Raw genomic sequence first — 25,068 nt, forward strand, 5'->3', positions numbered from 1 at the left:
ACCAAGTCTGGTGTGGGCGGACTTTGGTTTTGGAAGCAGGAGTCTGTAACCCTTCCCCCCTCCCCGTGATCCCAATCCAGAATGCCCCCAAAATGCACTGAAGCTAATGGGGGCTTTTTTCTCCATGCAAATAGCTGGCACTGTGGGCGGGGAGAGGGGAGCAATCAAGACTGGGACTGCAGCAAAGACAAAAGGTTAGAGTCACCTATCCCCCTGTGAAAGAAAAATCTTGCACTCAAGAGCAAATCACATGATTAATGTCACAAATAAATTGGCTTGCAATTACATCCACTGAAAAATAGTGAAATGTCTTAAAGTTTGTCTCAATAGAAAGGGGCTGGTATCTCATCCTTCTAGATCTGGATAGGTAACATTATACCTGTATCTATATGCATATATATTATGCACACACAGAGATACAGATAGATAGATAGATAGATAGATAGATAGACAGACAGACAGACAGACAGTGATGGGAACAAAGTCTGAATCCCAAAATTCCTCCTAAGAGAATCTCCCATGTTCTCCATAGCCACTCCTTCTGTTGCTCTCACCCCTAGCACAAGCCCTTTCTTACCTCCTCTCACCTGGATTTAACAACCTGTTGAAATATACTGCAAAGCCGTACATAATGGCCAAGTCTATAAATGTATACAAAGAAAGTTGCTCCTAGAACACTAAAATAACAACCACATACGTAGCTCGAAATACCAAAATTAATAGCTCTCTGCTCTAGGAACTATGCAGAGAACAAGGTTTTCTAACAAATTAAAACATAAGCATGGCATTTTCACTTCTTGATTAAGGGGTAAGAGTATATGGAAGCATATGCAGCATACGTACAGATATCACAATACGTATCTGTAGTAGCCCAACAAAAGACTCAATATGCTTGGCAGAGTGCTCCATCTACTGTCCATTTATAGTTAAGTCTTTGCAAATTTTTGTGCAACTATAAGCAGTGGCTGGCCCCTCTGGAAATTATATATGGACAATGTCACTGGAAGGCATGCTAGGAAAGATGTCAACTCATGACCCCCCAAGAAGTGCAACAGTGGCTCTCATAACTTTTGTAATAAGGGTGAGCTCAACAGATGCTACTTCTACTGTCCTGCAGTAATGAGAAAAGCTGCACATCAGCTCCTAGTATAGGCAGAAGAAAACAGATTGCTTGTGTTATAACTTGTTGTCTTAAAAATAGTAACAATTGTATCGGCCTTGTAATAAGGTCGGTCAGTTTTATTTTCCCGTATATTGCAGGCCACCTAATGAGTTCACCTTGTAAGGGCACCTCAATCAGTTCATGGTAGAGATTAGATCTGAACCTGGGAATTCCTGATTTGTTGCTGTGTCTCTTAAGCCACTGTGCTACACCAGCTTCCATAAAACTTTATATGCTTAACTTTTCATAGTACAGAAACCATGACTATACAAGACAGAAACAGCCCCTCCATCCACTAGTTTATAATTGGGGTGGGGGGTTCAAATGACACAATTTATCAGATGAAGCAAACTTGACACATATGTTTTTCCAGATTCATGTTTCACAAACACAACCTCACATAACTTATGATTTATTTGTATACATCAATCCAGCAGCTCTGGTAAGACAAGATGCAAAAGACAGAAGTAGAGAATTGTTTTATGACCAAGCCATTATACTGCAAAACAATTGTTTAAAAAAAAAGATTGCATTTTTGTTTTAGTCCAACAGACTTGGACTAGCTCCATTTAAGCAACTTTACCAAAAAAGAAAGAAAGAAAACTCTGAAAATGCCAGAAAGACATTTTCAGTAGAACTGAAGATGTAGAAAAGAGCAACCTACCGGTATCTTTGCTTGAAAGCTGTGTTAGATTTGATTAGCTGGATGAATCAATTTTACTGAAAGAACCTATTTGACTCTGGGAACTATCCACCAAAAAGTTCACAAGTTCCACTCAAACTAATGGGAGTTGCTTGGAAAACATGGCTTTTATTTTATCTTTTTGCAGGGGAACACCCTGCTGCAAGATTCAGTGGGTCATTTGATATAGGTAATGGTAAAGGGACCCCTGAACATTAAGTCCAGTCGCGGATGACTCTGGGGTTGCAGCACTCATCTCGCTTTATTGGCCGAGGGAGCCGGCGTACAGTGAGGTCATGTGGCCAGCATGAATAAACCACTTCTGGCGAACCAGAGCAGTGCACAGAAATGCCGTTTACCTTCCCGCCAGAGCGGTACCTATTTATCTACTTACACTTTGACATGCTTTCGAACTGCAAGATTGGCAGGAGCTGGGACCAAACAAGGGGAGCTCACCCCGTCAAGGGGACTCGAACCGCCGACCTTCTGATCGGTGACCCCTAGGCTCTGTGGTTTAACCCACAGCGCTAAGAATGTTTTAAATCCATGCAAAATTGTAAACAACCAACAAACCAGAGGCATAGCTAGGGGGTTGGGGGTGGGGCACACTGGGTACCACACTGCAGGGGTGGCGCTTACTGTGGGGCCTGGTAACTGGGAGTGAAGCGGTGGCTCAGACCCCTACAGGCTCCCCACTGCCCAAAGCAGCAGCGTGGGGCTTGTGTTTGCCCCCCACCTCCCCCTCAGCCGCCCTACTCCTCGGGCACCCGAACGGCTAGCTGCGCCGCTGCAACAAACATGCACAGTTCAAACCCATCCGGGAGAACAGGAAAATACTTAAAACCTAGCGTAACATTACATACGTTTTGTTAGTTTTCTATAAACTGCTCAGAGGTTTTCTTAGAATAGCAACATATAAATTTCATTGAATAAAATAAAAACTAAATCTTGAAATGCCTGCAAGATAGGTAATATTGAGGCCCCCAGGACTCAGAACTGGAGATTTGAGCCTCGGTCTTTCTCGGGTGTTGCAAACACAAAATCACATTCGCATCCCACAATTATTAATTCGGGAATAATTGGCTACCTCTGCTTAATGCTTGAAAAGAAATGCGAGGAAAGGTATACAGTCACACACATAATCAACATGTGCAAATGGGGGGTTTACCTGTATATACGCTAGCCAATCCATCTATTGGAGTAGGACCAGCCCCATGACAGGGTTGCAGCCTGATCTAGGTGGGTCAGTCACAACAGCAGCAATAATCCATATACATGTTTTTTGTAATAAAAATAAAAAGGAGTAGGTTCCCAGTTTTTTGGGCTAAAAACAGGCCCCAGGTTAACATTACTCCCTTAACCACACTAGCTTTTGCACTCAGGTCTTCCTTGTTGGTGTTTCATAGACATCTGGCTAGCCACTGTGAAAACATGATGCTGAACTATATTATTATTATTATTATTATTATTATTATTATTATTATTATTATCATCCTCCTCCCACGGTTTCCACGAACCAGGATTCATGGCAGCTTATGGTTAAAAGCTAAAGGTTAAAGCTTACAGGGAAATGATATATAATGAATTGAAAAAGATGTTTAAAATAACGCTTGCAAGAAAAACACAGAAGCTTCCCTTTTGGGAATTATAGGGACAGAAATACCCAAACTGTACAGAAATTTATTCCTATATGCTACTACAGCGGCGGTATGCATACCCCTAAACATTTTGTAAATCTTTGTACTTTTGTCCGTTTACTGTAATTATTTTCCCCGATTTGAATTATAAAATTGTGGTTTTCTTGAGTCAAAATGAGAGTACCCCTAAACATTTTTGTTTAGAAAAAAGCACTGTTTGTTTGTGCGTGTGTCTACACACACACACACACACACATTATACACATACACAGAGAGAGAGAGAGAGAGAGAGACATATTCTCATATATATATGAGAAACTAGATGGGCCTTTAGCCTGATCCAGCTCTTATGTTCCCAGTTTTTCCTTTTTAAATTCCTTTTTAAATTCGTCCCCAGATTCCATTACAGTAAAACCATTGCAGTTCCTACAGTTAAGTAACCCGAGCTTCAGGCGCAGCCAACAAACTCCCTCGGGCAGGGCCTGTTTAAAGAAGGGACATCGCGGGCGCCTTGAGAAAACTGAAAAAAATCTAATTAATAATACTCGACGGCCGCTGACTTTTGGCTTCTCTCTGCTCCTCGCCGCCTGGAACAAGAGACCCGCGGCCGCCTTCACCCTGCGCTTACCGTGCTTGCTGGATGGAAGGAAGGGCAAACTGGTGCCCCGCGCGCGCGCGCCCTGCTGCCCGGCTCTGCCCGGCCCGGCCTTCTTCTTCTCTTGGCGTTCAGGTGCTCCTACTGGCAGCTGTTGCTATGGACGCGGCCCGGCCCAGATTCCACCGAGCGGCCGGAGAGGGAGAGGCGAGGAAGGGAAGAAGCTTCGCCCCTCAACTTGGCTGCTGCAGTTCCGTGGCTCCTGCCTCATAACGTTTCATGAGACCAAAGAACGGGAAAGCAAAAGGCGCTGAATAATTGGGGGAGAAGCGGGTTGTTTTATAAAGTTCTGTCGTTCTTTTAAAAACGCCTTCTTTATTCCTTATAACTATACCCTTGCATTTCATCCAGTCAAGGAGCACACTGCGCCCCTTTTAATCCTCTTAACAACCCTGGGAGGTAAATTAAGCCGATTCCCAATTATCAAGGGCTTGAAGCACCAAAATATTCTGGGAACGGGTGCCGGGAATTGTAGCTCAGTGAGAAGTAGATTAGGGCACCCAGGAATCTGCATGTGCTTTACATTTATGCAGAGTGCAACAATAGAGTTTATTTCAGTAGTCACTGCACCACAGTGGTCCTTTAATCTTCTCTTGCCTCTGCCCCAACTAAAACATTGGGTTTCTTCATTAATTTCTTTAGACACCTCTTTCTTCCCTTGTGTAATATCTAGCCTGGTAAAAGTGTTCTGGAGGATTTGTAATGTTGTGCTCATTTTCTTGTAACATTTTGGGTTGTAATCTGTGGATTTCGGACCAAAAAAGCTTTGGTTTAGTTTAGCTTGTTTTTAGTGCAAGCTTTAGTAAGCAATAATAGATTTGCTAGACTTTAGGTGCCACAAGAATATTGTTTTTGCTGAAACAAACTAACACAGCTAGCTTTCTGAACTTCTTTCTTCTTCTGAGCCTGAAAGATATCAGTTAGCCATTCAGGGTGAAATCTACAACCAGAGGAAGGTTATTTTCTACCACCTGAACAGCGACATAGCATTTCAAGGGTTAATTGCCCTCCAACCAAAAACAACACAATTTGGCTTCAGTTGACTCTTTCCCTGACATGCACAGCAGCAGGGCTTAATGGTGTTGTTCACTCTACACCCAAAGCTCCATTTCTCATGCCAGCCAGGGCAAAAAGTTTGAGGCAGGAAAAATGCCTTTTCCCCATACAACTCCCAGGCTGCTGTAACAATGTGGCCCGGGTGGATCAGGCCGATTGCCTTCATGTCACACATCAGGAGGGGAAGATCAGGATCTAGCAAATCTTGTGCTGGTCCAGTTGTGCCCCCTCCTTGCCTCCCTCCCAGTCCCATGCTCTATTTTGAGTGTTACCACCAGACACCAGCTATTGCAAGATTCAGGCAGAATGCATTTCTTCCCACAGCCCATAGATAAATTATGGAACCCAAACAGAACACAGTTATAGACACCAACCTGGTTGGATTTAAAAGAGGATTTGACAAATTTATGGAGGATAAGGCTGCCAATGGCTACTAGCCTAGCCATGACGGCTATCCTCTCACTGGGTGGTTGGTGGCCGTAATGCTTCTGAAACCCAATTGCTGAAAACTGCAGGAAAAAAGAGTATTCTGGTAGTTGGGTCCAGCTTCTGGTATCCAGTTAGCCTCTTTGAGAAAAGGATGTTGCACTAGATGCCCCATTGGCCTGATCCAGCAGCCTCTTCTTTTACCATTGGGAAAAATACAGTGGGCCAGCAGTAACTTCCACCCACGCTTTGGGTGGAGCATTAGGCTTCCCTCACTGGCAAAGGCAGATTGCAGGCCAGGCCAAGGTGATGTATATGATTGGTGGAAATTGAAATGCTTTGTTTGAAACTTTATACCACTGCCCAGACCACTGGGTGTGCAGTTACAGTTCTTGCAGAACGATCCATCTGTAACCTATTGTTTCCTAAGTAATAAAATGGCTGGACTCTTATCTCCTCCCGGCTCCTGAATTTCATTGGCCAGACTTAGGGGTTTTTATAGGATTTGACGCCTTGCAACAAAGGCAGACCTTTGCCTCACCCGAACCCCCTCTAGCATGGTGGATTAGGGGTTTGGTTTGCTCTGTCAATTTGGGGCTTTTTCATGATTCTCTTTTCTACCCAACCAGGAGCCTGTATATTTTGCTGAAAGTGTGAAGCAGACCTGAGTAACACCCAAGATTTATGTTTCCATAGACAGGGATCTACCACTGCTTCTTCATCCCAGCATGTAACCTGAATACCTGCAAACTCCTAGCAAAGTCCTCCCAGTACATTTCCGAGCACAATTCAAAGTGTTGGTGCTGACCTTTAAAGCCCTAAACGGCCTTGGTCCAGTATATCTGAAGGAGCGTCTCTACCCCCATCGATCTACGCGGACACTGAGGTCCAGCACCGAGGGTCTTCTGGCGGTTCCCTCATTACGAGAAGCCAAGCTACAGGGAACCAGACAGAGGGCCTTCTCGGCAGTGGCACCCGCCCTGTGGAATACCCTCCCACCAGATGTCGAAGAGAACAACTACTACCAGACTTTTAGAAGACATCTTAAGGCAGCCCTGTTTAGGGAAGCTTTTAATGTCTGATGAATTATTGTATTTTAATATTGTGTTGGAAGCCGCCCAGAGTGGCTGGGGAGGCCCAGCCAGATGGGCGGGGTATAAATAATAAAATTTGTTGTTGTTGTTGTTGTTGTTGTTGTTGTTGTTGTTGTTGTTGTTACATACTCCAGAGGAGGCTGACAGCAACAAAAGGCAAGTGTCAGGGAGGACAATGGTGACAAGTCTCTTCTCCAGCCTCCTGGAAGTACCAACTGCTGGTGCAGGTCTTCTTGCATGGGGGTTAGGCCTGTGCTCTGCTTCAGTCTACAATCTCCATCTTTCCATTGAATATACCGGTAACCCCACACCACAAGGCTATTTAACATACAGCCTATGTAGTACATTTGTTTGTTTTCTCACCCCCACCTCCTGTAACATTTTTTATTAATAGAGTTATATCCCACCTTCCCTCATAGGAGCTCAAGGTGGTATACTTAATTCTCTTTTTCACCATATTATCCTCACAACAACCCTGTGAGGTAGGTTGGCCTGAGAGATAACGACTGAGTCAAGGTCACTCAGTGGGCTTGAACCCGTCACCTCCCACAGGCCCCTAGTCAGGCAGCCTGATTTAAGATTTCTGGAGAACCTCTGTGGTTACTATTTTATGATATTTTTGTTTTTAGTGTTTTGTGTTTTCATATTGTGATTTTATGTTGTAACAGCCCTGAGACCTGTGGATTTTTTTTTTATTTTTTTTTTGGAAATCTTTTTTATTTTATTTTACAAGTATAGAGTTATAACCACATCCAGCTTACCAAGGTTCATGGTTCTTACATTCCAGGTTCCTATGCAATATTTTTCTTTACAGCATTGGACTTTCCTTTCGCTTCCAGGCATATCTGCAACTGAGCGAACTTTCGGCTTTGGCCCAGCCGCTTCATCAGCTCTGAATCTACTTGTACTTGTCCTCTGCTCTTCCTCGGTAGCATGTTGGACGCCTTCCAACCTGAGGGGCTCATCTTCCACCGCCATAACTTTTATATGCCTGTTGTCTTTGTCCATGGAGTTTTCTTGGCAGGGATATTGGATTGGCTTGCCAGTTCCTGCTTCAGGTGGATCACATTTAGTCAAAACTCTCCACTATGACCTTCCATCTTGGGTGGCCCTGCACGGCATAGCTCATAGCTTCTCTGAGTTATTCAAGCCCTTTCGCCACGACAAGGCTGTATATTGTCTCCCTGCTTAATTAACTTATATGCAGAATTCATCATGCGAAAGGCTGGACTGGATGAATCCCAAGCCAGAATTCAGATTGCCGGAAGAAATATCAAGAACCTCAGATACGCTGATGACACAACCTTGATGGCAGAAAGTGAGGAAGAATTAAAGAACCTTTTAATGAGGGTGATAGAGGAGAGCGCAAAATATGGTTTGAAGCTCAACATCAAAAAAACTAAGATCATGGCCACTGGTCCCATCACCTCCTGGCAAATAGAAGGGGAAGAAATGGAGGCAGTAAGAGATTTTACTTTCTTGGGCTCCATGATCACTGCAGATGGTGACAGCAGTCACAAAATTAAAAGACGCCTGCTTCTTGGGAGAAAAGCAATGACAAACGTAGACAGCATATTAAAAAGTAATTGTAAACATTTTTTTCCAATTCATTATACATCATTTCCCAGAATGCTTTTATTACCTTACACTACTGCCACATAAAGGTAAAGGGACCCCTGACCATCAGGTCCAGTCGTGTCCAACTCTGGAGTTGCGGTGCTCATCTCGCTCTATAGGCCGAGGGAGCTGGTGTTTGTCCGCAGACAGCTTCGGGTCATGTGGCCAGCATGACAAAGCCGCTTCTGGCAAACCAGAGCAGCGCACGGAAACGCCGTTTACCTTCCCGCTGGAGCAGTCCCTATTTATTTACTTGCACTTTGACGTGCTTTCGAACTGCTAGGTGGGCAGGAGCTGGGACCGAGCAACGGGAGCTCACCCCGTGGCAGGGATTCGAACTGCCGACCTTCTGATCAGCAAGCCCTAGACTCTGTGGTTTAACCCACAGCGCCACCTGGGTCCCACATAGGCTGCCACATAGGTGCCACATAGGCTATGGTAAAAGGTACCTTCTTTTTTCTTTACATTTCCAGCATGTTATGTATTGGGTTTAACACGTTATGATTCTAACCAATCACAGAGCGTAGGTGGATGAAAGTTCTAATGGCAAGCTCTGTCAACTGTCAACTGCCAACTGGTACTTCTTCTTGTTGGGCTTTCAGAGTGTGTTCTTGTTTTAATATGGAAGTGAGCTATTGAATAAACGAAGTTATATTGGGCTTCTGACTGTTCCTGAATATTTAATACTGGCGACGAGGATGGGATGCGGGAAGCCGGGTCCAGAATTTTCATGTTACACAGCCCGCAAAGACGAGCTGTCTACTCACCGAGGATGCGTGTTATGGGGTAGCCGTGTTATAGTCCCCACCCCGTTAAGAAAAAAAGTCTTAGAAGGGCTGCATGTGTCTCACCCGGGAATTGTCCGGATGAAGGCATTGGCCCGTAGCTATGTGTGGTGGCCAGGCATAGATGCGGAGATAGAGGGTTGGGTGAAACGTTGCGAGCCCTGCCAGGTCTCCCGGCCGGATCCACCCAAGGCTCCAGTACAGTCCTGGGAGTCCACACAGTCCCCATGGTCCCGGGTGCACGTGGACTTCGCGGGGCCTTTTCAGGGCCAACTCTTCCTAATAGTGGTCGACTCTCAGTCCAAGTGGCTAGAGGTGGTGCCTACCTCAACCGTGTCCACGAGAGTAACTATAAACGCGCTTAGGAAGCTATTTGCAACACATGGCTTGCCAGACACACTGGTGAGTGATAATGGGACTGCTTTTACTTCGGCGGAATTCAAAGAATTTGTAACAAAGAATGGAATCCGCCACATTCGTTCCGCTCCTTTTCACCCAGCCACTAATGGCCAAGCTGAACGCATGGTCCGTACTACCAAAGACGCACTGAGGCGCATAGGGCATGGTGACTGGACTCTCCGGTTAGCGGAGTTCTTATTGGCCCAACACACCACTCCAAGCGCAGTGACCGGCCGGAGCCCAGCGGAGTTGCTTATGGGAAGGAGGCTCACTACCCTCCTTGATCGTATGCACCCCGACCGGGCTCTTGAGCAACGGCCATCGACTGTGGTGCGGGGGGCTCCTAGAGGGTTCTTCCCTGGGGACACTGTGTACGTCCGGAACTATGGGCCCGGACAGGGTTGGGTCCCAGGTACCATTGCCCGCTGTACAGGTCCGGTCTCCTACGAGGTAGGGCTGGAGGGGGGTCTGGTTTGGAAGAGACACCTGGACCAGATCAGAACCAGGACACCTCCGAACAGGGAACTTCAAGCGGAACCAGAGTACAGAGAAATGGGTACTTTGGGAGAATCTGTGCCCAGGCCAGGGTGGGAACCAGATGGGTTGCCGGTGACCGAGTTACCCCAGCAAGGTGACTTCAGGCCAGAGTCCTCAATGGTGCCATTGGCCATTACCCCTTCAGAGCTGGCCTCCCCACTTAGACCGCAGGTACCGGAGGAACCTCCTGGGTCACCCATTCGGGCACAGGAACCACGACGGTCCCAGCGGGAGCGGAAAAGGCCAGCACACTTTGATGACTATGTTTGTTCCTTTTGTTAGGAAGTTGGGGGGAGGAGTGTTATGTATTGGGTTTAACACGTTATGATTCTAACCAATCGCAGAGCGTAGGTGGATGAAAGTTCTAATGGCAAGCTCTGTCAACTGTCAACTGCCAACTGGTACTTCTTCTTGTTGGGCTTTCAGAGTGTGTTCTTGTTTTAATATGGAAGTGAGCTGTTGAATAAACGAAGTTATATTGGGCTTCTGACTGTTCCTGAATATTTAATACAGCAAGTGAGACCTGTGGATTTGGACGGTATACAAATAAAATAAAATAAAATAAAATAAAATAAATTTTGGTCGGTCCTAATATTGTACGGTGGATTTAAAAGCAACTTTTCCCAAGGGACAACGAAACTCTCTATCTTTTTCTTATATCTAGGTTAGCAGGAAGCGGGCTGGCAGAACGAGCCACGCCCCCAATAACATCAGGCGGAGCCGCCCATGTCACATGACCCACCATGGAGACGAGTATACTTTAGAGCAGCGGGGTTTGCTTCCGGTTGCCACCCGGAAGTGAAGCCGGGGGAAACCTGAGGGCGCAGCGGCGAGGTCTTCCCTGTTGCTGCTGTCAAAACCCTTTGACTTTCTGGGTCTCTCGACTCTCTCCTCGCTTGTAGCCCGATGCATCCGCGGCGCCCCGAGGGCTTCGACGGCCTGGGCTACCGGGGCGGCCGAGAGGAGCCGGGGGGCTTCGTGGCCAAGCCGGACCTCGGCCACTGGGTCAGCACCCCGCCTGACATCCCCGGCAGCCGCAACCTCCACTGGGGGGAGAAGACCCCGCAGTTCGCTGCAGGGACCCCGCTGGGGGCGGCGGGCTTCAACGAGGACTCTTACGCGGGGAGCGTGGCCGCCGGCTCCGGTACGTAAGAGGAGGAGGGAGGAGAGGCACGCGCCGGTTAGACGGGGCCTGGGCCCCAAAACCAAGGGGGCCGGGAGAGCCCAGCATCTTTCGTGGGTCGCATATATTCTTGCTTCCCACGCTGGATGCCCCCCCCCCAAAAATCGCCTTTTCTGCTTGCAAAAGGTCACGGTTGCAAAGGCCAACGTGCAGATTCTTACGGTCCTGGACGTTCCTGTACGTTTTTGTTCGCCTGTCGTAAAAACAGGATTCCCTTCTCTCTGGAAAATTTTTGGCCCGCAACAGTTTGATGATCTGCATTCTTTGGAGTGTGAACTGTTCCGAGGGTGCTGGATTGCAAGTGAGGCTCTTCCTAGCGTGATGAGCCCGAGGCATGCTTAGTAAACTTTTTCTTTTTCTTCCTTCTTGCCGTCACTGTTGGTTCATATTTCGATTTGTAGTTTTTAAAGCAACCAGTGCGAGTCCTAGAACAAGTGTTCTCCTAACCTGTTGCTCACTGAGAGCTCAGGATGTTGTACAATCCCTTCCCTTTACCCATTTTTTGCAAGCTAGTCTCTTTAGAACCAGTTTTTTTTCACCTTAAGTGGTACATGTTCATTTTACTCTCTAGAAAAAATATGCCTGTTAGGAAAACATTAGCAATCTATAAGAATATATTTGAGTAAGTTGTACAGTGATGTTTAAGCTCCTTTGAAATAGCTCCATATATTTAAACATAGGCTCGTGAGTGTGATCTTGCCAGGGCTGTTTCCAGTTTATTGAGAGTGTTAGGACTATGCTTTTTTTTCAGGGTGAGGGAAAGAAGGGAGGCTCCCATTAGCTCTCAGTCAACCTGTTCCTGTACACCACACTGCTGAGAGAGAGATTGGGCATTCAAGTGGACAGAAAAAGAGTACAGTATACACATTCTCTCTCTGGGCAGCACAGCAGGAAGTATGCATGGGGTAAAAAGTGGCTGCTCATAGGAGCAGGTGCCTCATCCTCTCTTTCACTCACCTACACTCTTCCTCTCAGTGGTGCAGCAGTGACAATTAAGTCAGTTAGCATAGAGGGGTTGTGGAAAGAACTGCAGCTTCGGCACATTCAGTTAACTTAGACTGGATAACCCTGCTGGTGAAAGAGGGAAATCGGCAAGCAAACAGGTTAGAGCCTTCCTAAAAGAGGATAAAAGAGCATTCAAAAGCCCAATATTTCTTTCCACACAGCTAGAGGGAGAACGACAATAAGTGAGATGAGGAGGCAGATGCTCTGAAGTCTTTGCATAAACACTCATCCCACACCTCTCAGTGGTGCAACCGCAAAGAACTAGGCAAGTGGTAGTTGTAAGAAAAGGCTGCTGCTGCTTCTTATTGCTTATTGACACCTTTCTGTTTGGGAAGCTGGGCTTAAGGTACTGTGGTCTTGGCAGCTGTCCAGAAGTGTTGACCCTATGATGCTGGCTCTATTTGTATCTCTTATGTCTCCAATCAGAAAATGTTAGTGGCCCAAGGTCGCCGAATAAGTATCATGGCTCAGTGAGAGTTGTTATTAAGCAAATGTATGCCCCACATTTGTCAAGACAAGAACAAATTATATTGGCTTACTTGAGAAATTTAAGGCAATCAGATATTGATTTATTCTATTTTGTAAATATATATGTGTGTATTTGTGCCTTTACCAGGCTAATGCATATTTGAGATAGGGTCCTTCTACCTGTGTTTTGTTGTGTAGCTGATTAAAACTAACAGTTGTTTGTGTTGTCTTTCTGTCTTTCAGAACAGTTGAATAGGTTTGCAGGCTTTGGGATTGGCCTGGCAAGGTAATATCACAATTACATAATTGATAACATGTTTAATAAGCACAAAAGGTGCTGCAGCTCTTACAAGAAGAAAGGTATGGAGTAGTTGGCCTAAGCTGTACTGATAGAAAATTCCATAACTTGGAACTACAACATTTCTATTCGGAGCTATCAATATTTACACTGCTTATAAAGGAAGCAAAGCCTTACAACTTGTTCATGTCAGACAAGTGGGTTTATATAGGAGGTGGGGAGAGTAATTATCATATGAGGGGTTCAGTAAGGCTTTACAAGTGAAAGCCAGTTCATTGAAATGAGCACAGAAGAAAATTTATAGCAAAATCACAAAAGCTTAAACACTTTCCTGCAAAGAAGCATTAAAGGCTTTCTTTTCCACAAGCAACATGCTTTAGTGGACAGAGTTTCTGTTGCTTTTACAGGGAGGGTAGAACAAAATGATCCAAGCAGTAGTGACATGCAGTTGATTCTGATGCTTGCAGTTTAGATTCTCCCCTAGTGACTGTGTCCAAGTCAGACCAAATGTGAGCAACTTTATTAGCAAAGCATCTGGCAGAGGCATTGCAGTGAACAGCTGTTGATTTGCATTCCAGAGACTCTACCTTAGGGCTCAATTGACCCTTCTCGATTCAATGGAGGGTGAGAAAAAAGGAGTTATTTGCTGCTGCCGCCGCCACCTCCTCATAGGCCTGCAAATGAGCTTTATGGTACGCTCAGACAGATTTAGCATAAGTTTTCTGCCACGATTCTCAAGTTGGCTCCCCATGCACTCCCCCTAACTAAACTTGACAGCTGTATGAAGCACAAGGACAGAAAGTTGCATTGTTATATAACTCTTTCTTTGGCGGTATAGCTGTAAATAGAGCCAGAATTTTCTGTACAAACAGGAACAGTATTGTTCATTTGAAACACAGTTACAAATGACCCAGTATATTGGTCCGATAGAACTGTGACACAGAATCCTTTCATTGTATGGAGATTTTTGGTTATTTGGTGAATAAAACTCAGAGAATTCCCTCTTTGGCAAAGCTTGGGAAACCAAGCACTCTGAGGTGGGCCTTTCCAGTTGCCCACTGTCATTGTGGCTGTTTAAACTGCTGCTCCTCGAAGATTCTACTATTACCTTAAAGGAGAGTAGCCCCTCCCCCTTAAAGTGTGCTGCCTAGCAACCAGCATCAGGTAACACAAGATGTTTTGATCCCTACTGGTCAAGGCATTCCTCAGGTCATGGTTCTTGTCGGGGGCAGGGGTGACTGATGAAGCTTCGGCAACGGATCCTAATGTAAAATGTCTGCTCTCCAGGCCTTAAATGTTGCCTGCCAATTTGTTCATTTCCTCTTTATAACGTCTTGCATAGCTGCTGCAGGCTGCATGGGAAATGAATGTGTCACGTCATCAGAATCTTCTCTAGGTCCAAGCTCAAGCCACGTGTATCTGTCAGATTTGGGTTTTGCATAGTAAACATTGCGAAGGCTTGGGTCTACTGTTTGGCTTCTGTACTAAATATCTGCTACAGCAGCAGAACTATGTGTTAGAGGGTGTGCTGCTTGGTGTTCAGGTGATAACAATATCAAGGAGAGCTTTTTATGAGCTTCAGTTGGTGAATTTATGCCCTTCCTCTCGGATAAGGATTTGGCCACCACTATCCAAGCACTATTAACTTCCTGTCTAAATTACTGCAACTATATGCACCACATAGGAGATATGCTTGGAAATGGATTGAAAGCTTAATCTAATGCAGAATTATGTGGCTCATCTTATTGATAAGACCGGGCTATATAGAGAGCTCTAACTTGGTTGCATTTGCTGCCCATTTGCTTCTAGACCAAATTTAAGGTTGTTGGTGATCTTTTCTAAAGTCCTGAATAACCTTGGGAATAGAGAAAGAGGCGTGCTTTGCCCTTTGCCCCCAAAATATGTATGAAGAAGGAAAAAGTCATTTCCCATCCATGCTCCACACAGTGGAATTAATTGCCAAGGAAGCCCACCTAGCCATGCCTTTAATTTGTCTTCCACCAGCTTTTAACAACTTTATTTCAAAAGGTTTTTGCTGATGTTGGAAAGAATTGTATAGTCCAGCTGTTCTGTTTTGTTGCTCGTATTGCTGCTGTTGGGTGTGCTGCTGCCTTTACCATTTTCCTTCCCCCTTGTCTATTACCCCAGCCAGATGCAAGGAGTATTATTATTATTAATTACACATTCATTTTTATTTCTGTTTTTATCAATGGAATGCTTTAAATGAGGCTTTAGGCTGTTTATATTTCTGCTTAAGTGTCATTCATGACTTATTGTATCAGTGTTGTTATAAGTTGTCTCAGTTGCTTGGGCAGCTCATAGATGCTAGTTATAAAAAGCTGTGAGTGAACTTGGATGGTTGGATCCAGACTTGCCAGGAACAGAACTCTTCTGACTTTACCCTTCTTTTGGTAGAAAGCAGGAGGCTCTTTTCCATGGTTTGCCCTGCAGCCTCCTATAGCCCCCTGAAAATCTATTTCGGAGGATTGTGGGACCCTCTGGAACACCATGGGAGATAGCACTGTGGACTAGAGGAGGAAAGGAAATTTAGCAAAGATCTCCTCTTGTTTCTCCATCAGGCCACTGGTTCAAAGTCCCTTACATGAATGAAAGGGCAAGTCTACATTCAACCTCATGAGATCTGAGTGATTTCAAGATATTCTGTAAAGTTTATCTTTTTAGTTCTTGCTATTATACAAATTATTCTTGCCTTAGAGTACTAAAGCATTTTAATAACATTTTGTAACTTAATAACAAAGTTATGTTGATTACTTAAACAAGATAATAATAACACTTGTTTAGTGTGCCATCTCAATTTTCTTTTCTGCATCTGTTGAAGACTTGCTTCTTTTGACTAGCTTTCTAAGTAGAGATTTTTATTTTTTATATTCATAGTGGTTTTTATATATGCAGTTGTTTCATGTATGTTTGTATTGTCAAATTGCTTTGAGGTGTTTCATAGAAAGCGGTTCATAAATGAAATAAATAGTAATAAGTGGGAGAAACTTCTGTGTTTAACGTAATTGTTTTTCCAAAGTTTGTTTACAGAAAATGTGCTGGCTCATCCTTGCATTGTTCTGCGTCGACAGTGCCAGGTAAGTTGTTGTGAGTTGCTCTCTCAAATGTGTCTTGTTAGCCTCACTTAGGCTGTAGTCCTAGGCATATGCTCCTGTGAGTAAACACCATTGAACAGAAATGGGATTTACTGCCAAGTAAACATGGATATGCTTGTGCTTTTAGTATTGGGCTGTATCCAACTAAGTTCTACTCACAGTAGACCTGATGAAATTATTGGCCTACATTTGTCATGTGCACTAATTTCAATGGATCTATCTGGTGTATGACCATCTTTGGATACAGCCCATTTAATTTTAATGTCACAGAAAATACTGGATTTGATTGGCTAACTAGTGCAGTGTTTTTCAACCACTGTTCCGCGGCACACTAGTGTGCCGCGAGATGTTGCCTGGTGTGCCGTGGGGAAAATGGAAAAATTCAAGAGAATTACTTTATATATAATCAATATAGGCACAGAGTTAAATTTTTTAACATTTTCTAATGGTGGTGTGCCTCGTGATTTTTTTCATGAAACAAGTGTGCCTTTGCCCAAAAAAGGTTGAAAAACACTGAACTAGTGGCTCTCCAAATGTGGACTCCAACTCCTGCCAGCCCTGCCAGTGGGCAAGGATAATGGGATTTACGGCCCAACACATTATCCTCTCCTGGATTGGACACTTCCTTCAAGTTGCAATTAAAATATGATATTTGGATAGCACTTCAGCATGGATTGTATTTGAGTGATCCTGTAAGTCTTTAGGAAAACAATTGAGATAGTGTTGTGGAGTCAATTACAATATATTATTATAACATGTTAATTATACCAGTTACAAATGTTTGTAACTGTATGTATGTATATTTGTTTTTGCAGGTTAATTACCATGCCAGGAATTATCATCTCACTCCATTTACAATTGTCAACATTATGTATAGCATCAATAAGGCCCAGGTAGGTATTTGGTGTCTACAGATTTGTTTAAAGAGAAATTAAATAAAACTACCAGTTATGTACTACTTTAAGTCTGATTCCTGCCCCTCTCCCCAAATGCAGTTGACCAGTATAAAAATATGGCAGATAATGAATGCAGATACTGCATAGAAGTTACTGTATAGAAATACTAGCTGCAGGAAAACATCAAATACTGGGTTAGATTACGTAGATTATATTTTCTTCAAGCTATCGTTTTAAATTTCAGGGGCCCAGAGCTCTTTGGAAAGGAATGGGGAGCACTTTCATTGTTCAAGGCATAACTCTTGGAGCAGAGGGCATCATCAGTGAATTCACACCCTTGCCCAGGTAATTCTCGCTTTTCTCTTCCTTTAAGTAAAAGCAGTATTTGTCCATCATATCTCTTTGGGATAGTCTCAGAAGTTGATTGCACCAGTTTAAATTTAATCTCAATAGGCGACATTGCAGTCGGGTCCCACCTGCATGCTTCCAATAGGCATCTGGCTGGCCACTGCAAGAATGACATGCTGGACTAGAAGGGCCTCTGGCCTGATCAAGCAGCTCTCCTCTTATGTTCTTAATGTCATGCAAGTGGACTTCCACTCACACAGCAGCCTTTTCCTTCCTCTCTTCCCTCAGCAACCCCCTTTCTGCTCCAGGCAGTATTTGTTCCAACCCTCTGGAAGGCGCACAGTTCTGCCAACAGTATCTGTTCTACTAGTGGACAGACGCTGATGAATTTCATCCACCCACCTTAGGTCTGACCAATTGCTGTAACTTTTGCATTAGCAGAACTGTGCAGTGGAATATGCTTGGTTAACCTGTTTTGTGCCAAGAACGTGGCATTGCAATTCTGTTTAAAGTCTTAGGTTTCCCAAGAACAAATAAAAGCTGGCTTGAATTAGTCCTGTTATGGCAGATCTGAATGGCCAGAGGTGATGATAGCTTATACTTGGGAATATCCCTGGAATAATAGTAGAACCTCCTTGTAGAATTATAGAAGGTGTTGTTTTAAATAGTGGCATAAAGAGCAGGAAAGGAAATGAGCATGATCAACAGCCAAGAAGCTGTGGGATACGTTTGCCATTAGTAAATATGGGCCTATAGAAGATGGTTACTGAAGAGCCCCATTAGACTATGATGTCTTCAATAGACCCATTATCTGTTCCCAATCCTGAGAGTAAGCTCCACTGAATTTTGTGGAGCTGACTTTTGAACAGGCATGGTTAGGATTGCACTGTAAACTGATTTGTGTACCTCTTTAAGAAACTGGATATATTTATGGTGGGGTGTTAATTGTATAAACAGTAATTGAGTCTTCCTGTGAATTAGAGTTCTTTTTAAACACTTGCTTTCCTCTCCTATTGGAAGCTAAATACACCTTAGAGTATCAGATGCTCCCTGTGTTTCCAGATTGAAGACTATTTGACCTTGAGCAGCTGGTACAATTTCTTAGTAGTTTTTTTTCTGTTGGCCAGTGTCTCTTCCAGTTAAGATGAGCTGTTTTAGCTGTTAAGTAGATCCAAGCTGATTACTGTATGTGTCATTCAAAGAGTAAGCTTGTTATCTTGGCAGTAGCATTTTGAAATCCAGGAGCAAGCCCAAAGTAAAGTAACTGTAGTCTTTTAGCGAAAGTAGAGATCCAAGTCTGCTGCCTTATGATACATGGGAAAAAATATGAGAAAGGGACATTGCACATTGTAAATCAAGAAATCTTTGATAAAAATACATTTTAAAAAGTGCTACCTTTTTGCTACTGAAATAACTGAATGGAAATTGGCATTACAAACTATGTAAAGCTTACGTAAAGTGTGAGTTTCGTTGTATATGAGGGTCACTACTTGGATCTGCATGACCTCAAGGGACATAAAGCAATATTTTAAATGTAACTAGCCAGCAGTTAGTAAAGGAAGACTCATTGACATGCTGATTATTGAAAAATGAATGAAAATAAGTCAATACAGTAAAAACATTGCATTTTTTAAAAATTCTAATAGCCGTAATACGCAGGCATTGCACTGTTCTAGTCTACTAGATTGGGTTTAAATGAATCCTCAGTAGGAAGCAATGTTTTTATTGTATTGACTTATTTTCATTCATTTTTCAATAATCAGCATGTCAGTGAGTCTTCAAAAAGGTATAAATGCCTGTTACCACTGACAGGTAATGAAATATCCCTGCAGAGTTTTGCTCAAACCATTTTCTTCCCTTACCTTGCGCCCCAGTCACAGTTGCCCAGCTAGTTATAAGGATCTACACATTTTGTCTTTAGAATGTACCTGGTGCTAACACGGGTAAGTGTGTTAAAAAATCTATCAAATATGTATTAATAGTTTTGGTGTCATTCAAAACAACTAAAAATTACCATACTTATGGAACAAAACCACTATATTACAAAAGTTAAAATTTAATAAAGTTCTTAGGTTCTGTAGCTTTTCGTGGTTCAACTTGAAAAGGCACAGAAACAGATTCTTCTGTTCCCTTCTTTTGCCAGGAAATGTTCTGTACATGCAGTGGCTTTCCTATATGCAGTGTAATCCCTCAAGTTGAAATGCATAGCATAGCACTGTTCAGGCAGAGCTTTGTAAGCACCAGTGTCTCTGAAAACCTGTAGATTATGAGCAATATCCAACCCTGCACAAACAACTTCGCCATCTCCCATTCACCCCTGCACCCTCTGGAACAGATTTTTGCCATTGCACAGGGAGGGCTGCCGTCAGGAGAGGAGAAGAATTTCCATCACGTGAGCAGAAGTCTGTTCCACAAGCAAACTGGTGCTGTTGGGTGTTGCCTGTTGTCATTTCACTATAAGATATAAAGGAGTGGTCGGTATCTATGCCTTGAATTTTGGTTAGTAACCATTTATTGTCAATTACTACTTTATTTTTTTGTAGAGAACTTTCATATAAGTGGAGTCCCAAGCAGATAGGAGGACATCTTATGCTGAAAGGGTACGTACATGTGTTAAATTTAATTTTTTTTAGTACAGAAGGATGTTATCATACTACTTGAAAAAAATAACCAAGAGCAACTTAATAGTGCAAATATGAAGAAGAAGAAAAGATTAATCAGAAACATGGCAATAACTTTTTTTAGCAGTCTGAAGTGTGTCAACTTCAAATTGAGTTAAATTTTAGGACTCTCAAATCACCTAATCTTTATTTATGTAAGTTATCACGTGTCTCCATCTTGCTCCGAGGAGTACATCTAATGAGATTGCTGCATTAATGTCTAGAAATGAGACCTTTGGAATTGAACTCTCATTTCTGTAAGACTCCCACTAATGAATTTGCACAGAAATATCATACCAATGGTTTTGTAGAATATGATCAATTTCACTTAATATACATATTGAGAAGTAATGCCATAAGAATCCGTAACTACTAAATTAATCTTGGGTGTGGATTCATCTTACCGTTAGGAGGATTTTAACAGCACCTTCCCTCACCTAAGCCAAATAATTGAAATCTTAGTGTCAGGGAACTGGCCCCGATGCAGCGCAAGGTGGTGGAAGGGCTCTCCGGATGCTACAGGGAGCCCCAGTCCCACCTTGCCAGCAGCTCCTCCTCTGGTAGCAAAAAGAGCAGCGAGACGTCCAGCGAGGAGGGGCAGAGTTCACAGGGGAAAGGGAGTAGAGGCTCTGGGGATGCAAGAGAGACCCAACACTCCCCCAGTCCCGAGGGCAATACAGGGAGAACGCAATTTCCGTTGCCCCAAAGACGTCGTGGGGTGAAACGAAAGGATGGAAGGCGGGGTTTTCGTATACCAAAACTCTTTTGTTGGGGTCAGAACCTGAAGGGGCCATTCCCGGATTCTGACATCACTTGATATAGACATTAACTTTTAGGCTCTGCACTGTACTTAGTTGCACAATAAAATCATTAAAGGAAACAGCGGCTTACTCATGAGCAACTAACCGAGAACCTCACACTTAAAAACAGGACTAAACTGATTTAAATTAAAGCCTCTGTTTAGATGGACTGTTGGCTGTTTGTTTGAAACTGTAGCAAAAAACATGTCATTATCAAAATGATAAGTGGTTTGTTTGTGTTTTCCTCTAGGCTGACTTGCTTGATATCAATGCCTTTTTATTCTGCAAGTCTGATTGAAACAGTACAGGTAAGTTAAATGCTTTTTGTCTGCTGTCAGGTAACATTATTTGGGGAATCAGAAGTGAAAGTATCCTAGCATCAGCTGGCCTGAGCTTTGGTATTCTGTCTTTATTTGCATTGTCCCTGGAAGAAGAGGTATTCTGCTTTATTAAAAGTATTTGATACACAGCAATATCATGTTATGTATTACTAGTTATTTTTAAATTCACAGCAAATAATTCCTATCTCTCAAGAGCTGATTTCAGCTAATTTCTTTAAATGGTTTTATTTGGATCTGGAAAATCCAAACAAAGGTTTTTATCAGTTGCCAAAAGCTGTATCAATGGGCAGGGAATGACAGCTGAACTGTATGGTGAGGAAAACCCTCTTAATGTATTGAACTACCTGTCATATTTGATTGGGCTTGCACGTTTCATGGCTCAGTAAGTTTATTTTCTAGTTTTTTTCCTTTTCAGTTTGTGCCGTTCCAAGCCACTTGGTGGCGCACCAGTTACTTCAAAGTTTTTTGGTTTGGGGGTTTGAAGCATAGGATGAAATTGAGCCACTTGATCTGGTTCATTTCCGTGTTCAATTAACCACAGTACTACAGCTCTATGTGTGTTTCCTCATACTTCCAAAATATCCTTTGAGGTTTTTGCCTGCATATTTTGAAAAATCACCTTCCCTGTAACTACAGCATGAAATAAAAAAAAAAACATGCACATGCTTATTTCTTTCTACTTGGCGTTCTCTTAAACGAGGAATGAAATGGCTCTTGGTATCTTGAGAAATGCTTATTGATCAGGATCGGAACCCAGGACACCAAGAACTGTGCAACTTGTTGCACATGCTCAAGGGGAGTTCTGTCTTTTCTGCAGCCCCCTGTGCCACATCGAAAACTCCTATTGGTTTTAAAAAATAGCCCTTCATGTGGCGCGGTGTTGTTTGATAAATGCCCATAGCCTCTTTAGATGCATAGAACTAGTTGTCGAGTTCTTGGGATCCTGACCATGGATTTTTAAAAAAATTATTAATACTGGTGAATTTCTGCCTGTGTTTTATACAGCCTAGTAGAGTTCAAGAAATCCTTTGTTCGTAAAAAAAGAAAAGCAAAGGAAGCTAGTGGGTGGAAACAGCCCCCCCCCTTCCTTTTCCAAACCGGGTGCGATATCTTTTAGAGGCATAATGTCAACTTGGCAGAAATAGCTTCAAACCACTACTTTCCTTTGCCATTTAGCAAAGATATAATTGGAAACACCTACTAATGTATTGGCAAATTCCCTAAGGTTTCCAAGAAAACATTTGATCATACAGTTTCCAAGAAAACATTTGTTCATACTGTTTCCAATGCTCAAGGGGAGTTCTATCTTTTCTGCAGCCCCCTGTGCCACATGGAAAACTCCTATTGGTTTTAAAAACTCCTATTGGTTTTAAAAAATAGCCCTTCATGTGGCACGGTGTTGTTTGATAAATGCCCATAGCCTCTTTAGATGCATAGAACTAGCTGTCAAGTTCTTGGGATCCTGACCATGGATTTTGTAAAATTATTAATACTGGTGAATTTCTGCCTGTGTTTTATACAGCCTAGTAGAGTTCAAGAAATCCTTTGTTCGTAAAAAAAAAAAAGCAAAGGAAGCTAGTGGGTGGAAACAGCCCCCCCCTTCCTTTTCCAAACCGGTTGTGATATCTTTTAGAGGCATAATGTCAACTTGGCAGGAACAGCTTCAAACCACTACTTTCCTTTACCATTTAGCAAATATATAATTGGAAACACCTACTAATGTATTGGCAAACCCCCTAAGGTTTCCAAGAAAACATTTGTTCATACTGTTTCCAATTACCTAAATTGTTTGGGATCTAATTTGCTCTATTCAATACGCATATGGAGAGGTTAGCGTGTATCTGTATGTTTATGTGTGAGTGAGATAAGGGAGTGTGGTTATGCACTGCCTAGCGCCCCCCTACTTTGGGGTCCAGCCACTACTGAGATAATGTGGTGCTTGGTCCCCAAAAAGGTTCCCTATTCCTGAACTAAGTTGACTGGTTGGAACTGGGCTGTTTTGATTGACAGGATGTAAAGTATTGCTTTTAAGATTGGTTACACTTGGCAATTTATTCCATAAACTTGGAAGGGTATTTATACAACTGCATGTTTTCTTGTAGATTATGATCCTATTGCTGAAGCTGGTTATACATAATTTGTTTATATATATTTAAAAAAAATGGCAACAGTCACAACATGTGGACATTTATTCATTGGAAATACTGTGGTGCTTTTTCCTTTCTTTTTACAGAGCGAAATCATTCGGGATAATCCTGGGATTTTGGATTGTCTGAAAGAGGGCATAGGCAGAGCAATGGGCTTTGGGGTGCCCCATAGCAAGCGGCTCCTCCCTCTCCTGGCCCTGGCCTTTCCAACTGTTCTACACGGAGTTCTTCATTATGTGATCAGTTCCATTGTTCAAAAGTTAGTCCTCCTCCTCCTCAAGAAAGAGAACTCCCCCAGCCTCCCAGCTGAGAACTCTAGTTCTGTGCAAAGCATGCTGGATGCTTATTTCCCGGAACTTATTGCCAGCTTTGCTGCCAGCCTTTGCGCTGATGTGATGCTCTACCCTCTGGAGACAGTTTTGCACCGTCTTCATATCCAAGGGACACGCACCATCATTGACAATACGGACCTGGGATATGAAGTCCTCCCCATCAATACCCAGTACGAAGGAATGAGAGACTGTATCAATACCATAAAGCGCGAAGAAGGAATATTGGGGTTTTACAAAGGGTTTGGGGCTGTAGTTGTACAGTATACCTTACACGTTGCTGTGCTGCAGTTCACTAAAATTCTTTACTCAACGCTGCTCCAGAATGTTTCTTAAAAGTTGATGGGTGTGGCCACTCAAAAGTCCACGCATTCAGGCAGTAGGTAAGCAAGTGAAAGCTGCGAGTTTAGAAACTACCATAATGGTTTTCTCCTTGCCAGCCACCTAGAATGTTCCTGTGTAAATAGATGTGCGTTATCCCAGGCCCTTTATGAAATACTTAATCAGAGAGAGAGAGAAGTGAAGCATGGAAGTCTATACAGGCCAGGGCTTTTCAATATTGAAATGTAAATAAACTATTGCAACATCTTTTGTAAATCTGTATCTGCTGTGTAGAGTGTGATTTTCCGATTGCTGATAAATCCTGCACAAACTCAATTTGAAATGAATGATAGCTGTGATCCTGTTCTTAAAGTCTTGTCACTTCTCAAAGGGACTTGCACTGAGGACTGTGTGCCTTTGCTTCTGTCCGTAGAATTCTTTTGACTATATTTGAATGCTCTCAAAAACCAATGAACTTTGACAACTTTGCCGAAGGGTTTTGCCATATAACTGCTGTAACAGAGATTAAAATTGCTATGGTTATGAATGTGAATGTAGAAGTGATTGCTATTCCAGTTTTTCCACATCATACTCTTGTTGATTTACAAATGTGACAATGATTTGACAACTTTTTTTTCCTGAAAAAAATTCTGATGTCACCCCCAAAAAAAAATCAAACTCTGAATTGCTATGACATTTGTCTAAATGAATGAAATTGAACTTGCTCCACAGATGGCTCCACAATTCAATAACTTGACAAGGCTAATGGTAATGAAAAGTGTGAAGATTCTAAAAAATTATAAGCAGTTTATAAATACAATGCCTGGCCACTACTAGGCAAACACCATAAGAACACTTGAGAACAAATTCCATTGAAGTCTGATGGGTTTTATTTTAAATAAATGTGTTCTAAATAAGATATGTCTTATCCCAAGATATGTTTTATTAATTTTTCTGCGTTAGCACGATCATGGCCCTAATTAGATCATGTTTTCAAATACCAGTCAAAAGTTATTTTATTTTATTGCTATGGCAATAAATAAAGAGTATTCTGATTCTGTTATAATAAAAAAGCTTGCCTTTTAACATTGCTCATCCCCTGCTCCCCA

At 42.8% G+C, this 25,068-nt stretch overlaps 2 protein-coding genes across 2 annotated transcripts in view; one reads left to right on the plus strand and one right to left on the minus strand.

Moving 5' to 3' along the window:
• TMEM232 (transmembrane protein 232) overlaps window positions 1-4,208 on the minus strand; it is a 129,111-nt gene extending 124,903 nt beyond the window's left edge. Inside the window, 1 exon segment of the mRNA XM_033164766.1 lies at window positions 4,110-4,208. The gene's annotated coding sequence lies outside the window, so the exon portion shown is untranslated.
• A 6,649-nt stretch (window positions 4,209-10,857) lies between these two features.
• Window positions 10,858-24,502, plus strand: SLC25A46 (solute carrier family 25 member 46). The gene is made up of 8 exons (XM_033164135.1): window positions 10,858-11,194; window positions 12,950-12,992; window positions 16,042-16,099; window positions 16,933-17,010; window positions 17,258-17,358; window positions 19,905-19,961; window positions 21,072-21,129; window positions 23,396-24,502. Exons 1-8 carry the CDS (start codon window positions 10,957-10,959, stop codon window positions 23,972-23,974), a joined length of 1,212 nt encoding a protein of 403 aa, XP_033020026.1. The 5' UTR covers window positions 10,858-10,956; the 3' UTR covers window positions 23,975-24,502.
• Window positions 24,503-25,068: the final 566 nt, after the last annotated feature.

The sequence above is a fragment of the Lacerta agilis genome, chromosome 11 (assembly GCF_009819535.1).
Source record: "Lacerta agilis isolate rLacAgi1 chromosome 11, rLacAgi1.pri, whole genome shotgun sequence".
In the NCBI taxonomy this organism is placed as follows: domain Eukaryota; kingdom Metazoa; phylum Chordata; class Lepidosauria; order Squamata; family Lacertidae; genus Lacerta; species Lacerta agilis.